We start from the raw sequence: 15,415 nt of genomic DNA on the forward strand, positions 1-15,415 counted from the left end.
CGGGGCAGCTCCTCAGGGAGTCACATTGGCACATGGCTGTTCCCAGCTGAGCTGGAAGCAGCTTCTCCTGGAACCTCAGCCCAGGGCCAGGGGACCTGCCAGGGTTTGGGTTGAATAGTTTGGAAAGCCCTATTTCCTTTCTTTTTAGACTTGACTTTTCTGACCTTCAATAAATGGGTGGTCTCTGGATGGTTTTGGCAAACTCTTGTTCCACGTCGAGCTTGTTTTTAGGAGGAACTGCTGCTGCCAAACCCCCTCTGAGGATCTGGGGACCGATTTGGTCCAGTTTTGAGACCAATTCTTAAGATTTCAGGCACTGGGCAAAGCCCATCCCTTGCTCCCCGTCCCTCTTTTGGAGCCCCTCGTAGAGGCAGCTCCTCCCGGGATGTGAGGCTCTGCCTTTCCCGGTGGGGAGCAGTGTCGTTCGTGGCCGGCTTGGGAAACCGGGAGGGGATCGAGGGGTTCATGGTGGTGCTCTGGGACCAAGCCGGGCTTACCGCGAGCGTCTCCTCACCCAAAGCCAAATCCCACGCCAGGTCCCGGTTCGCCCTCCTGCGGTTTTGGGGCCGACGAACTCCCGGGACCCTCCCCGGTGTCCTGGCCCGGGATTCCCTCTCTTTTCCCCCTTCCCCCCGGTGTCCTGGTCCGGGATTTGCCCCCTTTCCCCCCGCCGGGTCCCGGCTCCGGGATTCGCCCCCTTTCCCCCCGCCGGGTCCCGGCCCGGGGCTCCCCCGCTCCCGCCGCCCCCACGTGTCCGTGTTCCCGCCGCGCCGCCCCCACGTGACCCCCAAGAGGGCGTGGTCTCTCCCTGCGTGAGTGACTGCGAGCTCAGCCAATCGCGCGCGGGAACGCCCCCCGCGCTCGCCGCTGATTGGCGAACGGTCGAGCCAGTGAGGCGGGGGGGCGGGCTCACGGCGCGGCAGCGCGGAGGCCGCGGCGGCAGAGAGGTAAGATGGCGGCGGCGCTTCTCGCTCGCTATGGGGCCCGGTCTGCCCTTCAGCGCGGCTCCCGAGCGCTTCTCCAGGGCTCCTCTGTCCCGCACCGTCCCGGGGGCGGGTTTCATCCCGCTCTCCGCTCCGGTAGCGCTGCCTGGGCGCCCCTCAGAGGTGCCCCTCACGCCCGCCGCCCGCGGACAAAATGGCGGCGCCGGGGCGGTGGCAGCGCGCATGCGCCAGAGCGCGGCGGCAGAACACGTGCGCGGGCGGGGGGCACCGGGACGGAGCGGGATGGGCACCGGGAGAGAGGCTGGCATGGACCGGGATATACCGGGATAGAGGAGGGGATAGATCAGGATGGGCACCGGGGGAGAGGCTGGCATGGACCGGGATATACCGGGCTGGAGGCGAGGGAATAGATCAGGATGGGCACCGGGGGAGAGGCTGGCATGGACCAGGATAGAGGAGGGGATAGATAAGGATGGGCACCGGGGTAAAGCCGGGCATAGACCGGCATACGCACTGTGGGACACCGGGACAGAGGCGGGAATAGACCGGGATGAGCACCAGAAAAGAACCGGGATAGAGCGTGGTTGCGGCTCAGTGGGCCACGGGGATGCACCGGATGCATCGGTAGCGGGGCAGGACGAGTCAGCGGGATACGTCGGGCTGGAGAGAAAGGTGGGCACTGGGAGCACCGAGGAGATGCGCTGGGGGTGCGCTGAGAGGATCCCCCACAGACTTCTGCAGGGCTAAAAGCTCCCTCGAACATTATTGGGAATTACCTCCATAGGAGCAGCCTCATTTTTCTGCTGAGGGTCGGGTCGGGTCAGACTTTTATTCAAATCCTTTCCCGCTGCTACTTTTCGTTTCATCAGCCTTTTATTCCACTCCCTTTTCCTTGCTCTGCATCCCTCCTGCAGCGTCGGCATGAACAGGATCCGGATTCACGTGTTGCCGACGAGCCGGGGCCGCCTGACCCCCGTGCCGCGGCCGCAGGAGCCCCTGGCCTGCGCCTTTGCCCCCCGGCCCTGCTCCCAGCCCCGCCTGGAAGGGCAGGAATTCTGCATCAAGCACATCCTCGAGGACAGGAATGCTCCCTTCAAACAGTGCAGCTACGTGTCCACAAAGAACGGGAAGCGTTGCCCCAACGCTGCTCCCAAACCTGAGAAGAAGGATGGGTGAGTGGCTTTGCCTCCTGGTTCTCCAGTTCCAAACTCTGTGGAATTAAAACAGGCAGGGGGAGGTTTTTTCTCTTTGTCTTCCTTTTTGAAGGAAAGGCTGAAGCTGTTTCAGGGGAGATTTATTCTGGATTTTGGGAAAAGGTTCTTCCCCCAGCTGAGCGCTTGAGCAGCTCCTCAGGGCAGTGGTTACGTTTGCAACCTCCCGGAGCCCAAGGAGTGTTTGGATCGTGCACCCAGGAACATGGTGGGATTTTGGGATGTCCTGTTTAAGGCCAGGAGTTGGACTTGGTGATCCTTGCGGGTCCCTTTCAGGATATTCCATGATTCTTCTCTTTTGGGTTACCTTTCAGAAGCATTTCCCTTTTCCCAAAGTGTTTTTAAGCTGGGGAAAGACTCCATGGAGTTATTTTGGGACCGTGGGCTGTGCCCTGGCCCAGCAGAAGGTGGCTGCAGTGCTCCAGGCCTCGCGCTGGATCCGTGTGTGCCGTCCCTCCCTCATCCCTCTGCCTGTGCCCGTGGATAATCCCCAGGGCAGCCACTCAGATCCCTGTGGAGCTTTGACCTGCTTGTGCTGCTGATTCCTTTAGGCCTTTAGAATGCTCCAGTGGTGGGGATGGAAGGGGTGGAACAATTGTGGATGGTAGAGCACAGATTCCTCCTCATGGGAGCGTTAGTTCCAGGGATTTGCTGGGATGTTGACAGCGGTTGTCTCCACCCTGGTCCCTGTGCCATAAAATGTGTGGAAGGTAGAGTCCAGTGAGAATGTTTGGAAGCAGAAGAGCTCAAAAACTCACCCACATCACTGGCTTTAACTCTTTTCACTCCCCGCTGCTGATGCCAGAAGTGATATTCCCACAGTGGTGGGTGGGTTCTCAGCATTCCCAGGCTCCCTGAGAGATTCCAGGTACCAGGGGTTGTTCCCTGCCCTTCTGCCCTGCTCAGGTGAAACCCTGCATCCAGAGCTGCCTCCAGCCCTGCTCCCAGCACAGGCAAAACATGGAGTAAGTTCAGAGAGGCACAGAAATGAGCAGAGGGATGGAGCAGCTCTCCTAGAAGGAAAGGCTGAGAGGATTGGGATTGTTCTGGAGAAGAGAAGCTCAGAAGTGACCTAATTGTGACCTTAAAGGGCCTGAAGAAGCTGCAGGAAAGATGGAGAGACAATTTACAAGGGGTGGAATGCCAGGACAAGGGGAATGGCTTCCCAGTGCCAGAGGCAGGGTTAGGTGGGATATTTGGAACAAATTTCTCTCCGTGAGGCTGGGGATGCTCTGGAACAGGATTCCTAGAGGAGCTGGGGCTGCCCCATCCCTGGAAGTGTCCAAGGCCAGGTTGGAGGGCGCTTGGAGCAAGCTGAGGTAGTGGAAGGTGTGGAACTGGGTGATGCTTACACTCCCTCCCAATCCAAAGCATCCTGGGATTCTGTGAAAACGCAGGAATGCAGAAGGGGTTGGTGGCTGCTCCTTTGGAATGGCTGTGCTCCTTTAAATCCCTTTAGGGGCCGGCCTCTTAAAAAGAGGATTTTCCCCCCCTCACCCCCATTTTCTCTCACATGAGGAGAAGAAGATTTTAATCCCCAGATTATTGTGGCATGGTGCATTTAAATCAAGGCGCTTCAAAGCCTCAGGAATGGGTTAAGGCAGGAGCAAACCAGGATCCATGGGAGGTGCTGCTGTGAGCGAGGTGTCCCCTCAGTGTTTGGCTGCTCCTGGCCTTGCTGAGCAATGCTGTAGGAGGCAAACCTTGGATCTGCTTTGGAGTTTGGTGTTGGAAGGAGGGATTCCAAGCAAGGGGGGTCAGGCTGGGAGTGGGCTCAGATCAGATCCCAGCCCCTTCCTACCCGAATCGTTCCGCGATTCCTCGCCTGGCAGTCCCGTGCTTTGTCCCGCAGCGCCTCGTTCTGCGCGGAACACGCCCGACGGAACGCGCTGGCGCTCCAGGCTCAGCTGAAGAAATCCAACCCCGGCCCCGTGGGCGAGACCCTGCTGTGCCAGCTGAGCTCCTACGCCCGGGCAGAGCTGGGCTCCCAGAGCGCCGAGAGCAGCCGCAGCGAGGCCAGCCGCATCCTGGGTAAGGGTTGAACCTGAGGCCTCAGGATTTCAGCTTTTACATCTTTCAAATCCTGTCCTGCGTTAGTGCGAAACTCTAAACTCTGTATAAAGTGTGAGCTACTGTCTTCGCTTTTTGGTCAGACAGAACGATTCCTCTAGGCCTGAAATTTAAGGACACCCTACAGCCTCAGGCCATGAAAGTATGAACAAAAGTGAATTGTGGGGGAGCAAACTGGGAGAATTTCATTACCCAAAGCTGTGTTGGAGGATTAATCCCTGACATGTAAATGGACCAGATTCATTTCTGTCTGAAAAACTCATGACCATTGTCCATCTTGAGTGCAGCCTCTGGGAGGCTTCTGACAGCCCGAGATGTATCTATTGAAGGCCTTTCATAAACACCCACTGTATTCTCCCAACCTTGCCTAGCCTCTGCTCTAGGTGGCCACTCCAAGGCATCAAACCCAAAGGCAACGCTGGGCTGCTCTGTTCCTGTGGGGGAAAGGCAGCAATATCCCTTCTTCATTCCAGGGGGAAAAAGATCCCGTGGTCTGGGAGTAAAAGCAGGGTTTTTTTAAAACCTGGTGTGTCCCACCTGCAGAGAAATCTCACTGCCAGACCCAGATCCTGCAGGTTTAGCATGGAAATGTCAGTAGGGCTGCTAAGTAGTACCACTGGAATTTTGTGGTTCCTGGGAGGGCTGAAGCATCATTCCCAGTATGTTCTGGCTGTTCCAAGCTAGGAGGATTCCTGTTTTTTCTTGTTCCATATCCCTCACTCCGAGTTTTGGGGTGGAGAATCCCCTCTTAGCATGAGGCAGAGCCGGCTCAGCTCCATGGGGCCGAGCTCCAGGGTGTCCCTGGCCATCCTGGGGTGTGGGACAGTGTCCTGTGACCCCCCCCAGGACAGTGTCCTGTGACCCCCGGTGCTGTGTCTTGCAGACGAGGACAGCTGGAGTGACGGCGAGCAGGACCCTGTCACCGTGGAGCAGACGTGGCGTGGGGACCCTGACAGTGAAGCCGACAGCATCGACAGCGACCAGGAGGATCCCCTCAAGTAGGTTGGGGAGTTAAATTCCTTTTTAGGAGGGCTCAGCATGGATAAAAGGTTCAGTAGGGAACCCTGTGGCTCTCCACAGCTCCGTGACAGGAGGCTGCAGCCAAGCAGGGGTCAGGCTCTGCTCCCAGGAAACAAGGGGAAACGGCCTCAGTCTGTGCCAGGGGAGGTTCAGGTTGGACATCAGGAGGAATTTCTTTGTGGAAAGAGTTGTCAGGCATTGGAACTGCCCAGGAAGGTGGTGGAGTCCCCATCCCTGGAGGTGTCCAAGGAATGACTGGATGTGGCACTCAGGGCTCTGATGGGGGGGGACTCAGTCCTGGAGAGCTTTTCCAACCTCTGGGATTCCATGGAGCATTTCATCGCTTGTTGATGGTGTGTAACCCAGAGCGTTCCCAGTAACATCAGTGTTGTTTTTCGGGATGGGGAACAGCCCAGAGAGACCCCCACATAATAATAAGAGAGAGCCCCACAGATTGAGACAGTCAAGCCATGAGGGTCTCCCAGATCTCTGGGGGATCAGCCCTCAGGCACCCCCAAACCCTTTGGAAGAGTAATCCTGAGAGATTTCCCCCCCAACCTTCGGGGGTTTAGCCTTGAGAAACCCCCACGCTTTTGGGAGAGCAGCCCCATGGGACCCCTCCACATCATTTAGGGTTTAGCCCTGAAGGATCTTTGTGACAACAACCCCAAAGAACCCCCACACCCTTTGGGGGGGATCAGTCTCCAGGAGCCCTCCCAAACAAATCCTGCTCCCTGGGTTTTCCAGGCACGCCGGCGTGTACACGGCCGAGGAGGTGGCTCTGATCATGAGGGAGAAGCTGATCCGGCTCCAGTCCCTCTACATCGACCAGTTCAAGCGGCTCCAGCACCTGCTGAAGGAGAAGAAGCGCCGGTTCCTGCACAGCAGGAAGGGAGAGCACGAGGCCATCGGTGAGCCCAGACCTCCTGCCTGAGGGCGTGCACAAAAATCTGCTAAAAAAAGAGGGGTTTGAGCCTTTCTTGAGGCAGATTTCAGAGCAGGGTAAGCACACTCAGAGCAGGTGTTTCACTGAGGGGCTGGAGCATGGCTGGAGCACAAGGAGAAGGGTCTGGAGAGCTGAGGGAGTTGGGGAGGAGCCTGGAGAAAAGGGAGCTCAGGTGGGACCGTGTCACTCTGTAACTCCCTGACAGGAGGGTGCAGCCCGGTGGGGGTCAGGCTCTGCTCCTGCAGAGCAACGAGACAGAAGGAAATGGCCTCGAACTGTGCCAGGGGAGGTTTGGGTTGGACATCAAGAGGATTTCTTTATGGGAAAGGCGGTCAGGCATTGGAACTGCTCAGGGAGGTGACAATCCCCGTCCTCTGAGGTGTTCAAGGAGCAATTGGATGTTGCACTCAGTGCTCTGGTCTGGTTGACAAGGTTGGGATCCGTCACAGGTTGGACTCTGATCCTGGAGTGCTCTTCCAGGCTGAGTGATTCCATGATTCTGTGCTGGTCCTGTGCCCAGAGATCCGTATCGCTGGAGTTCCAAAGCTTGTGCATTTCTTTGCTCTTCAGAGCTTGCAGCATTGACAGGAAATGAGCTATAATGTTAATTCTGAGACAAAAGTGCTTATTTTGTACTGGGATTTCCTGTTTTTTTCTTTTATGAACAAAAAATGTTCATCTGTAAGGCCCTTGATGTGTGGACAGGAGTTGATTCCAGTAACACCAGTGCTGCTGTACTGGCATATCTCTCCTTAGCAGGGATGCACCTTTCCCTCTGCCTCTGCTGGCATTCTCCCTGTGCAGAATATGCTCTTGGAAGCAGGAATTCCCAGTTCAACAGAGGCAAAACCGAGTTGTGTAACTGATCCCAAGTATTGCAAGGCAAAGGACTCTTTTTTTTTTCCAGCATCATCCTTTAATAGCTCATCCTGGAAAACGCCATAATTCAGCTCAGGCTCAAGTAAAAATAACCAGGAGTTTGGTACATACCAATTTCGCAGAACTCTTTTTAGCAAACGAGTCAGAGAAAAGCAGATCCTGAGCGTTGCCCTGTAATTACACCAGGAATGCTGGCGGGAAGCTTCCAGAACTCGCACAGGAGTAACCTGGAATTTGACAAGTCTGCTGCTGAAATCACAATGGATGGGAGTGGCTGAATTTTTTATTTTTTGAAGGAGCTTTTAAAAATACTCCGTGTGCCCAAGCCTTCCTGGTGCCTGCAGAGAGAGGTCAGGATAAAATTTCGGGATGGGACCTGCACCGCCAGGCGTCACCCAAATCCGCTCTTCTCTCGGAGCTCTCAAAACCCTCCGTGGCTGATCTGACCCCCTTGATGCCAGAAAAAAAAAACAAACCCGGGGCAGGTGTGTGGAGATTTCCTGACTCTTCCTTTATTCCTGCAGGGAGCAGCCTCCTGACAGGCCCGGAGGGGCTGATGGCCAAGGAGAGGGAGAACCTGAAGAGGCTCAAGTGCCTCCGGCGCTACCGGCAGCGCTACGGGGTGGAGGCTCTGCTGCACCGGCAGCTCCGCGAGCGCAGGGTCCTGGCCACCGACGGCGCGGCCCAGCAGGTCCGTGGGGACGTCCTGGCTGGGTCTCTCCTCCCTGGAGAAGTGACCCCAGGCTCTGGTGACGCCCTTCCTGCGAGCACTGCCACCCTCGTGGCGTTTGGAGGAGCTCCTGGGTTTTGTTGAGGCTCGTGGGAGCTCTTGGGTTCGCGGGAGCTTCTGGATCTGGGGTAGCTCCTGTGCGTGCAGGAGCTCTTGGTGTCCACAGCTTGAATGCTGGAGTCGGTTTTGGGCTCCTCGCAGCAAGAAAGGCATTGAGGATCAAATCCAGAGAAGGGGCTGGAGCACAGAAAGGGTCTGGAAAACTCCTGAGGAGAGGAGGGAGCTGAGCGGGGCTCAGCCTGGAGAAAAGGAGGCTCTCAGGGTATTTTGGAGGCTTGAGGAGTTTTGGGAGCTCCTGGGGCTGTAGAAGCTCGTGGGTTTGTCGAGGTTCTCAGGTTTTTGGGAGCTCCTGGGGCTGAGTGAGTTCATTCCAGTGCCTGAAGGAGGCTTAATAAAAAGAGGGAGTTCTAAATAGGCAGGCAGTGACAGCACAAGGGAATGGGTTTAAACTATGAGATGACGGATTTAGGTGGGATACTGGGAACAAATTGCTCCCTGTGAGGGTGGGGAGGCCCTGGCACAGAGTGCCCAGAGGAGCTGTGGCTGCTCCTGGACCCCTGGAAGGCCAGCTTGGACAGGGCTTGGAGCAGCCTGGGGTAGTAGAAGATGTCCCTGCCCACAGGAGCAGGAGCTTAAGGAGCTTTAAGATCTCTCCCAACCCAAACCATTCCGTGATTCCAGGCACACACCACCCGCTCCAGCCAGCGCTGCTTGGCCTTTGTCGATGACGTGCGATGCTCCAACCCGTCCCTCCCGATGACCCGGCACTGCCTCACACGTATCCTTTCCTCCTGGTTCCTTTGCCAGCCGTTTTCCCCGTGGCTGTGCCTCCCTTTCTCCCCTCCCTGGCCCTGAATCAAGGCCGTCGGTTTGCCGTAGCCGTTGGTTTCAAGCAGGAGCCCAGAGGAAATGTCTCCCGGTCTGTTGGTGCTCCCATCCCGTGGAACTGCCAATTCGTGTGGGAGCAACAAAGGGCTGGGCTGGTCCTGGGTGCAGAGCATCCAGACAGGGTGGGAATTTCACTTGGAAGCAGAAAACCCCGCCAGGCCGGAGCTGTGAGGGATGTGCGTGGATCCCCTCCAGGGATGGGGATTCCCCCACCTCCCTGAGCAGCCCTTCCAGTGTCTGACCGCTCTTTCCATGGAAGAAATTCCTCCTGAGGGATTCAGAAATTCCTGAACCTCCCCTGGCAAAGCTTGAGGCTCTTCCCTCTTGTCCTTTCCCCTGGTCCCACACACAGGGCATGGCCTTGGGGACTTCTGGGAGGATCTGGAGGGATAATTCCGAGCCTGTTTGGAGCTGCTGAGGCCCAGCTCAGTCTCTGTGACCTTTCAAAAGGTTCTCGTGTGTGTGTGTGTGTGAACAGCTTGGAGCTGTTCCACTTCCCAAACCAGCCTCAGCTATTGGAGAACTGGCACTGAAAGTTCCACTGGGATCCCCCAGCTCAGGGATGACCCCAAATATGGGATCCACGACCCCAGCATTGTCCTGGGATTGCATCTGCTCCATCCACTCTTGTGGGAGTGGGAGTGGGTGGATGTGTCCAGGTTTGGATCGGGCTGGAGCTGCAGGAGGGAGCAGTGGGGTGAGTCAGGACGAGTTCTGGCACTGGCTGGGTGAGGTGGAGTTTCTGGATCTCTGGGACATCTTGGATTTGTGGGAGGTGCCGGGTTTGGGTGAGCTCTTGGGTTTATCAGAGCTCCGGTGTTTGTGGGAGCTCCTGGATTTGTGGAAACGTTTGGATTTGTGGGTCTGCAGGAGCTCGTGAGTTTTGGGGAGCTCTTGGGTCTTGAGGAGCTTTCAGATCTCTTGGGAGATTCTGGATTCATGGGAGCCCCTGGAGCTGGCAGTCTCCCCCAGCCCTGCGCAGGGAGCAGGAGCTGGAAGCTGCCTTTGTTTCTCTCCAACCACCACAGACCTCAAAATAAAGACGGGAGAAATCCCATAAAACAGCCGGAGAAGCTGCTGTTGGCAGCTGGCGCTCCCGGGAGGGAGGGGAAGAGCTGGGTCTGGCGGGAGCTCTCAGCTGACTCTCACTGACACAAACAAGCTTTTCCTCGGGCAGCAGATAACATCTGATAACATCTGTGGCTTTTCGGGAGCCTCTTGGGCTCTGTTTGTTTTCCAGGAGCTGGATTGTTTGTGACAGGGCACTAAAGGGATGGGGAAAGGCTGGGAGACTCCAGATGGAGCCTGGGATTTTTGTCCTCTCGGCAATCTCTGCTTTTGGCTACCGGTAAAGTCGGTGCTGGAGCTGGGAGCTGCTCCAGGAGATGAAAATCTGCCTTCCCCACCCCCTGTTTCCCGCACCGCAGCTTCCCTTGGGTGTCCCAGGTCCTTCTCTCTTGGGCTGGGCTCTGACATTGCTGCCAGCCTGGATTATGGCTCCCCAGAGCCTGCCAAGAAGTGGATTCCTGAGAAATCCTTGGAGGAGGGAAGGGTGAATCTCAAACCTAGACAGTTTAAGAGACTGGCTTAAACTTGGTGGTTTTTCCCAGTTTTATGTGAGTTTGGGATTTTTTCCTCCTTCCCACACTGGTGTGTGTGAGGAAATTGCAGTTGGGACGATCCTGGTTGAGAGGGATGGAAGAAGAGAAAGGTGGGAGGAAGAGGAAGGGGTTGAAGAAAAGGATGGGAATCAGAAGAGGAGGAAGGGGTTGAAGAAAAGGATGGGACTCAGAAGAGGAGGAAGGGGTTGGAAGAAGTGAATAGGGATTGGAAAAAGAAAGGGATAAGAAGGAGAGAAAGATTGAAAGAGGACAAAAAGGAGGAATGGTGTCAGAAGAGGGGGAAGGGGTTGGAAAAGGGGGATGGGATCAGAATGGGGCTTGGACAAAGAGAATGGGTGTGGGAAGAGGAGGAAAGGGTTGGAAAGTGATGGGATCAGAGCAGGCTGGGTTTTGATCTGCAGCTCCTCTGCCTCTGGATCGCTCTGCAAGTGTGATGCAACTGAAGCAGTTTCTGTTTGGGATTAAAGGCAGGAAATCCCATTTACACCTCTGGCAGGAACAGGTTTTCCATTGGGAAGGAAAACGCGGTGGGAAGATAGAGATACCATAACTCAGCTCCTGGCTGTGGAAAAGGCATTGTGTGTGCCGGGATCTCCCCGCCTGTGGGGCTGGAGCTGATCGCTTTCCATGGATGTCTGCAAACAAAAGTTAATCCCGCGCCTTTGTGACATCCAGCTGAGTATCTGTGAGTGGTTTCCAGGGATCCAGCCACAATTCCCAGCCCCCACCGGGGGGGCTGTGGCTCTTGTCCCAGTTTTCCAGCGTGGAAATTATGTCACCCACATCCCTGGGCAGTTGGGGTGCAGCTTTAGGCTGATGTGGGAGAAACGGGGGTGAGTTTAACCAGGTTTTTGGGGGGAATTGGGAGCATTTCTCAGCGTTCATCCCCCTGGATGCATCTCTGGCTGTACTCCTGCTGCTTCCCTTGACCTCCTCTTCCCAGATATCTGTCAGGATACAAACCAGACGTTGTTCAAACCGTGCCAGGGCTCGGAGGAAGTTCCCTGCAACAAGCCCGTGCCCGTCAGCCTGTCTGAGGAGCCGTGCTGCCCCCTGCACCTCCGCCTGCCCCCCCAGATGTACGTCCCAGAGCAGGTCCTGGCTGTCCCCCAGGAGCTGGGAGCTGCTCCCACCGATCTCTACCTGAGCGCGGCCGAGCTCCAGCCCACGGAGAGTTTGCCCCTGGAGTTCAGCGATGTAAGTGGGGGAATCTGCCCCTCTGCCCACCTGAGAGCCCGCCCCGAACGCTGCGTCCGGGTCTGGGATCCTCAGCACGGCGAGAGCTGCTGGAGCGAGGCCACGGGGATGCTCCGAGGGCTGAAACAGCTCTGGAGCCAGGCTGGGAGAGCTGGGGATGTTCATCCTGGAGAAGAGGAGGCTCCAGGGATACCTTAGAGCCCTTCCCAGTGTCTGCAGAGAGCTGGAGAGGGACTTGGGAGAAAGGATGGAATGCCAGGACAAGGGGGAATGGCTTCCCAATGCCAGAGGCGGGGTTAGGTGGGATATTTGGAACAAATTTCTCTCTGTGAGGCTGGGGAGGCTCTGGAACAGGATTCCTAGAGGAGCTGGGGCTGCCCCATCCCTGGAAATTTCCAAGGCCAGGTTGGAGGGCACTTGGAGCAAGCTGAGATAGTGAAAGGTGTGGAGCTGGGTGATGCTTACACTCCCTCCCAATCCAAAGCATCCTGGGATTCTGTGAAAATGCAGGAATGCAGAAGAGGTTGGTGGCTGCTCCTTTGGAATGGCTGTGCTCCTTTAAATCCCTTTAGGGGCCTCATAAAAAGAGGATTTTCCCCCCCTCACCCCCATTTTCTCTCGCATGAGGAGAAGAGGAAGATTTTAATCCCCAGATTATTGTGGCATCGTCGTGCATTGCAGCCAACACACTTCAAAGCCTCAGGAACGCGTTGAGGCAAAACCAAAGCACCAGGATCCGTGGGAAGTGCTGCTGTGAGCGAGGTGTCCCCTCAGTGTTTGGCTGCTCCTGGCCTTGCTGAGCAATGCTGTAGGAGGCAAACCTTGGATCTGCTTTGGTGATGAGGAGGAATTCCAGGAGCAGGAGCCGGGAGAGCAACTCCCAAAAAAAGGGGTCAGGCTGGGAGTGGGCTCAGATCAGATCCCAGCCCCTTTATGTGCAAACAGGAGGTGGATTTTTGCGGGGGGTTAGAAAGGAAAAACGGGTTTGTTTTCCCTCATCCTGTCCTTGGAGAGAGGGTTCCACGCTCCCTCTGGAACGCTGCGGATTCGTGGAAGCTGCCGGGGGCATCTGTGTTGTGTCTCACGTCGTGCCAGGCTGGGGAAGCGCCGCTCGTGAGTCACAGGAATCTCAGGCTCGTGTCAAACCCCCTTTGGAGCCAAAACAAATCCCAGGCTCTCCCCTCGTCAGGGAGGGCAGATGGAGGAGTCCTCGGGGCCTGTCCGTCCCCATCTGTGGTGTCGGGGCAAGCGGAGGAGCTGTGAGATCCTGGAGAGCGTGGAGTTGTTCCAGGTGTCCCCTGGAATGTGTGTGACATCCTGGGGAGCAGGGATTGCTCAGGGGGTCCCCAGGAATGTGTGTGACATCCTAGAGAAGCAGGGATTGCTCCAGGTATCCCCTGGAATGTGTGTGATGTCCTAGAGAAGCAGGGATTGCTCCAGGTATCCCCTGTGGCATCCTGGAGAGCAGGGATTGCTCCAGGTATCCTCTGTGACATCCTGGGGAGCAGGGATTGCTCCAGGTATCCTCTGTGACATCCTGGGGAGCAGGGATTGCTCAGGGGATCAATCCCCAGGAATGTGTGTGACATCCTAGAGAAGCAGGGATTGCTCCAGGTATCCCCTGGAATGTGTGTGATGTCCTAGAGAAGCAGGGATTGCTCCAGGTATCCCCTGGAATGTGTGTGATGTCCTAGAGAAGCAGGGATTGCTCCAGGTATCCCCTGTGGCGTCCTGGGGAGCAGGGATTGCTCCAGGTATCCCCTGTGACATCCTGGGGAGCAGGGATTGCTCCAGGTATCCCCTGTGACATCCTGGGGAGCAGGGATTGCTCAGGGGATCCCCAGGAATGTGGTGAAAACTTGGAGATGGGTGACTGCTCCGGGGCTCTCCAGAAAGGTGTGATTGGACCCTGTCAGAGCCATTCCAGGTGCTTGGGGACACTTTGGGGACAGCACATCACGCTGGGCTCCAGGTGCTGTGTCCTACACCTTGTCCTCAGCAGTGCCAGCCGGGATCGTGGCATTCCAGGAGGAGGAGGAGGAGGAGGGAGTTCCTGGGGTGTGTTCCTGGCTGCTGGCCGGGGGTCCCACTGCCATGGTGCCCACTCCTCCTCCTCCCCTGCTGCATCAGGACTGACCTCTCCTCATCCCCCTCCTGACTCTGCTGTTTTCCCTGGCAGGACCTGGACGTGGTGGGTGACGGGATGCAGTGCCCCCCATCCCCTCTGCTCTTTGACCCTTCCGTCAGCCTCGATCCGTCCCTGCGGGACATGGCCGAGGCTCCCATCGACATCCTGGCGCTGGAGGAGCCCGACAGGGGCGGCTCCTCCGCCCCGCTCGTCCCTCCTGCCGAGGGGTCAGCGCAGGTACGGCCGGAGGAGCTGCCCCCCGCCCCACCACCCCCTCCAGGATGGGGTTATCCCAGCAGGAAAACCCTTCCCATCTTCCTCCCAACAAGCCCGGGGGGTTCCTCTCCCACACAGCGGCTCCAGGGGTTGGGTGTGCCCATGGTCTGGATGGCATTAGGAGTGCCAGGGTGGCTCTGTGGGTGGCTCAGTGCCACTCTTGTCCCGGGGATGGATGTCCTGGGAATGTCTGGGATACCGGGGATGTCTGCCTGCTGTTGGAATTTCTTTAATCCCAGCTTGGTGGGGGGTTTTAGGGGAGTTGTTTCCTAGGCTAGGGGTTCTTTATTCCTTGGACTCTTTTCACTGGAACAGCTGAAATTTGCTCCCGTTGTTCTGCCTGGAGCTTCTTTGGGGTGTCCCCACAGGGACAGGTGATGTCACCCACCCCTCTGTCCTGCCTCTCCTGGGCTGAAAGCCGAATTTTGGGGTGGGAGGGGGCCACAGCCCAGGCTCTGACTGAAGACCCCCGGTTTGCTGTAGCCGTTGGTTTCAAGCAGGAGCCCAGAGGAAATGTCTCCCGAGCTGCTGGTGCTCCCATGCCGTGGAATGACCAAATCACGCGGGAGCGGACACTGTCCTGGGCTGTGTCCCACCACGGCCAACACCCCGTCCCTGTCCTGTCCCCAGCAGAGTCACCTCCCGTACCAGCCCCGGGATGAGCCAGAGGAAACGGCCTCGTCCACCCCGGCCCGGGGAGCGGCTGCCAACGGGAGCCTGGAGCCGGGGGCCGTGAGCTGAGCCCGGCAGCACCGGGGTCTCCACACCCAGGGGACCCTCAGCGTGGGATCTGGGGAGGAATCGGGTGCTGGAGTCCTGCTCCAGTGCCAGGAGGAGCTGCAGCTCCGGCTCCTCTGATTCCCGGAGCCACAGGGACCCCTGAAACGCCAGGATGGGATCTCCAGTCCCTCCCGTCCTCTGTGGGGATGGAGTGACCACAGAAGAGTGGGGAGGGAAATCGCCGAACTTCTGGGATCCTCTGTCTCGCCCTGCTGTGCCCTCGGGGGGGGATGGCGTCGCTCTGTGATGTTTTGGGGGGGGACAGAGGTTCCATCCCGCGGGGTCCCCAAAATAAAGTGACGGAAGTGGGCGCTCGGTGTTGCTGTGTCGTGTGGATTGGGGGAGTGCCCTGGGTGCCCTTTGGGGGGTCACTCTTTTAGGGGTCACCCTTTAGGGGTCACCCTTTATCCGGCTCTCGGCTGCCGTGGCGGGGTGAGCACACTCGCGGGTGGCTCAGGGTCGCGCCGGTCCCATCCCGGGCCAGCCGCCATCCGGTGCTCGGTACCGATTCCCGCCGGGAGGAAGGAGGGGCGGCGATACCGGGCTCGGGCTCGGGCGGCTCCGGCGGTCACGGGAAGGAGCGATTCGGGAGCGGGGGGGTGGATGCCCGGGGCGCGGATTGGCGGCGGCGGGGGCGCAGGGCGGGGCCGGCCCGGTGGAGCCA

General features: G+C 57.6%; 1 protein-coding gene and 1 non-coding gene across 3 annotated transcripts; both read left to right on the forward strand.

Moving 5' to 3' along the window:
• The first annotated feature begins 908 nt into the window (after window positions 1-908).
• On the forward strand, window positions 909-15,056 carry KANSL2 (KAT8 regulatory NSL complex subunit 2). 2 transcript variants are annotated; one of them, XM_040088495.2, is made up of 10 exons: window positions 909-947; window positions 1,859-2,116; window positions 4,008-4,186; window positions 5,109-5,223; window positions 5,993-6,156; window positions 7,595-7,761; window positions 8,542-8,638; window positions 11,314-11,567; window positions 13,747-13,932; window positions 14,602-15,056. In XM_040088495.2, the coding sequence occupies exons 2-10, from the start codon at window positions 1,866-1,868 to the stop codon at window positions 14,710-14,712; spliced, it is 1,524 nt and encodes a 507-aa protein (XP_039944429.1). In that variant the 5' UTR covers window positions 909-947; window positions 1,859-1,865; the 3' UTR covers window positions 14,713-15,056. The 2 variants fall into 2 exon arrangements, with proteins under 2 accessions (XP_039944429.1, XP_039944431.1); XM_040088497.2 differs by having other exon boundaries at window positions 14,605-15,056.
• Window positions 8,706-8,833, forward strand: LOC120764524 (small nucleolar RNA SNORA2/SNORA34 family). Its single transcript, XR_005704228.1, has one exon. It is a non-coding gene; the product is annotated as a small nucleolar RNA SNORA2/SNORA34 family (small nucleolar RNA).
• Window positions 15,057-15,415: the final 359 nt, after the last annotated feature.

Source organism: Hirundo rustica, chromosome 30 (assembly GCF_015227805.2).
Source record: "Hirundo rustica isolate bHirRus1 chromosome 30, bHirRus1.pri.v3, whole genome shotgun sequence".
In the NCBI taxonomy this organism is placed as follows: Eukaryota; Metazoa; Chordata; class Aves; order Passeriformes; family Hirundinidae; genus Hirundo; species Hirundo rustica.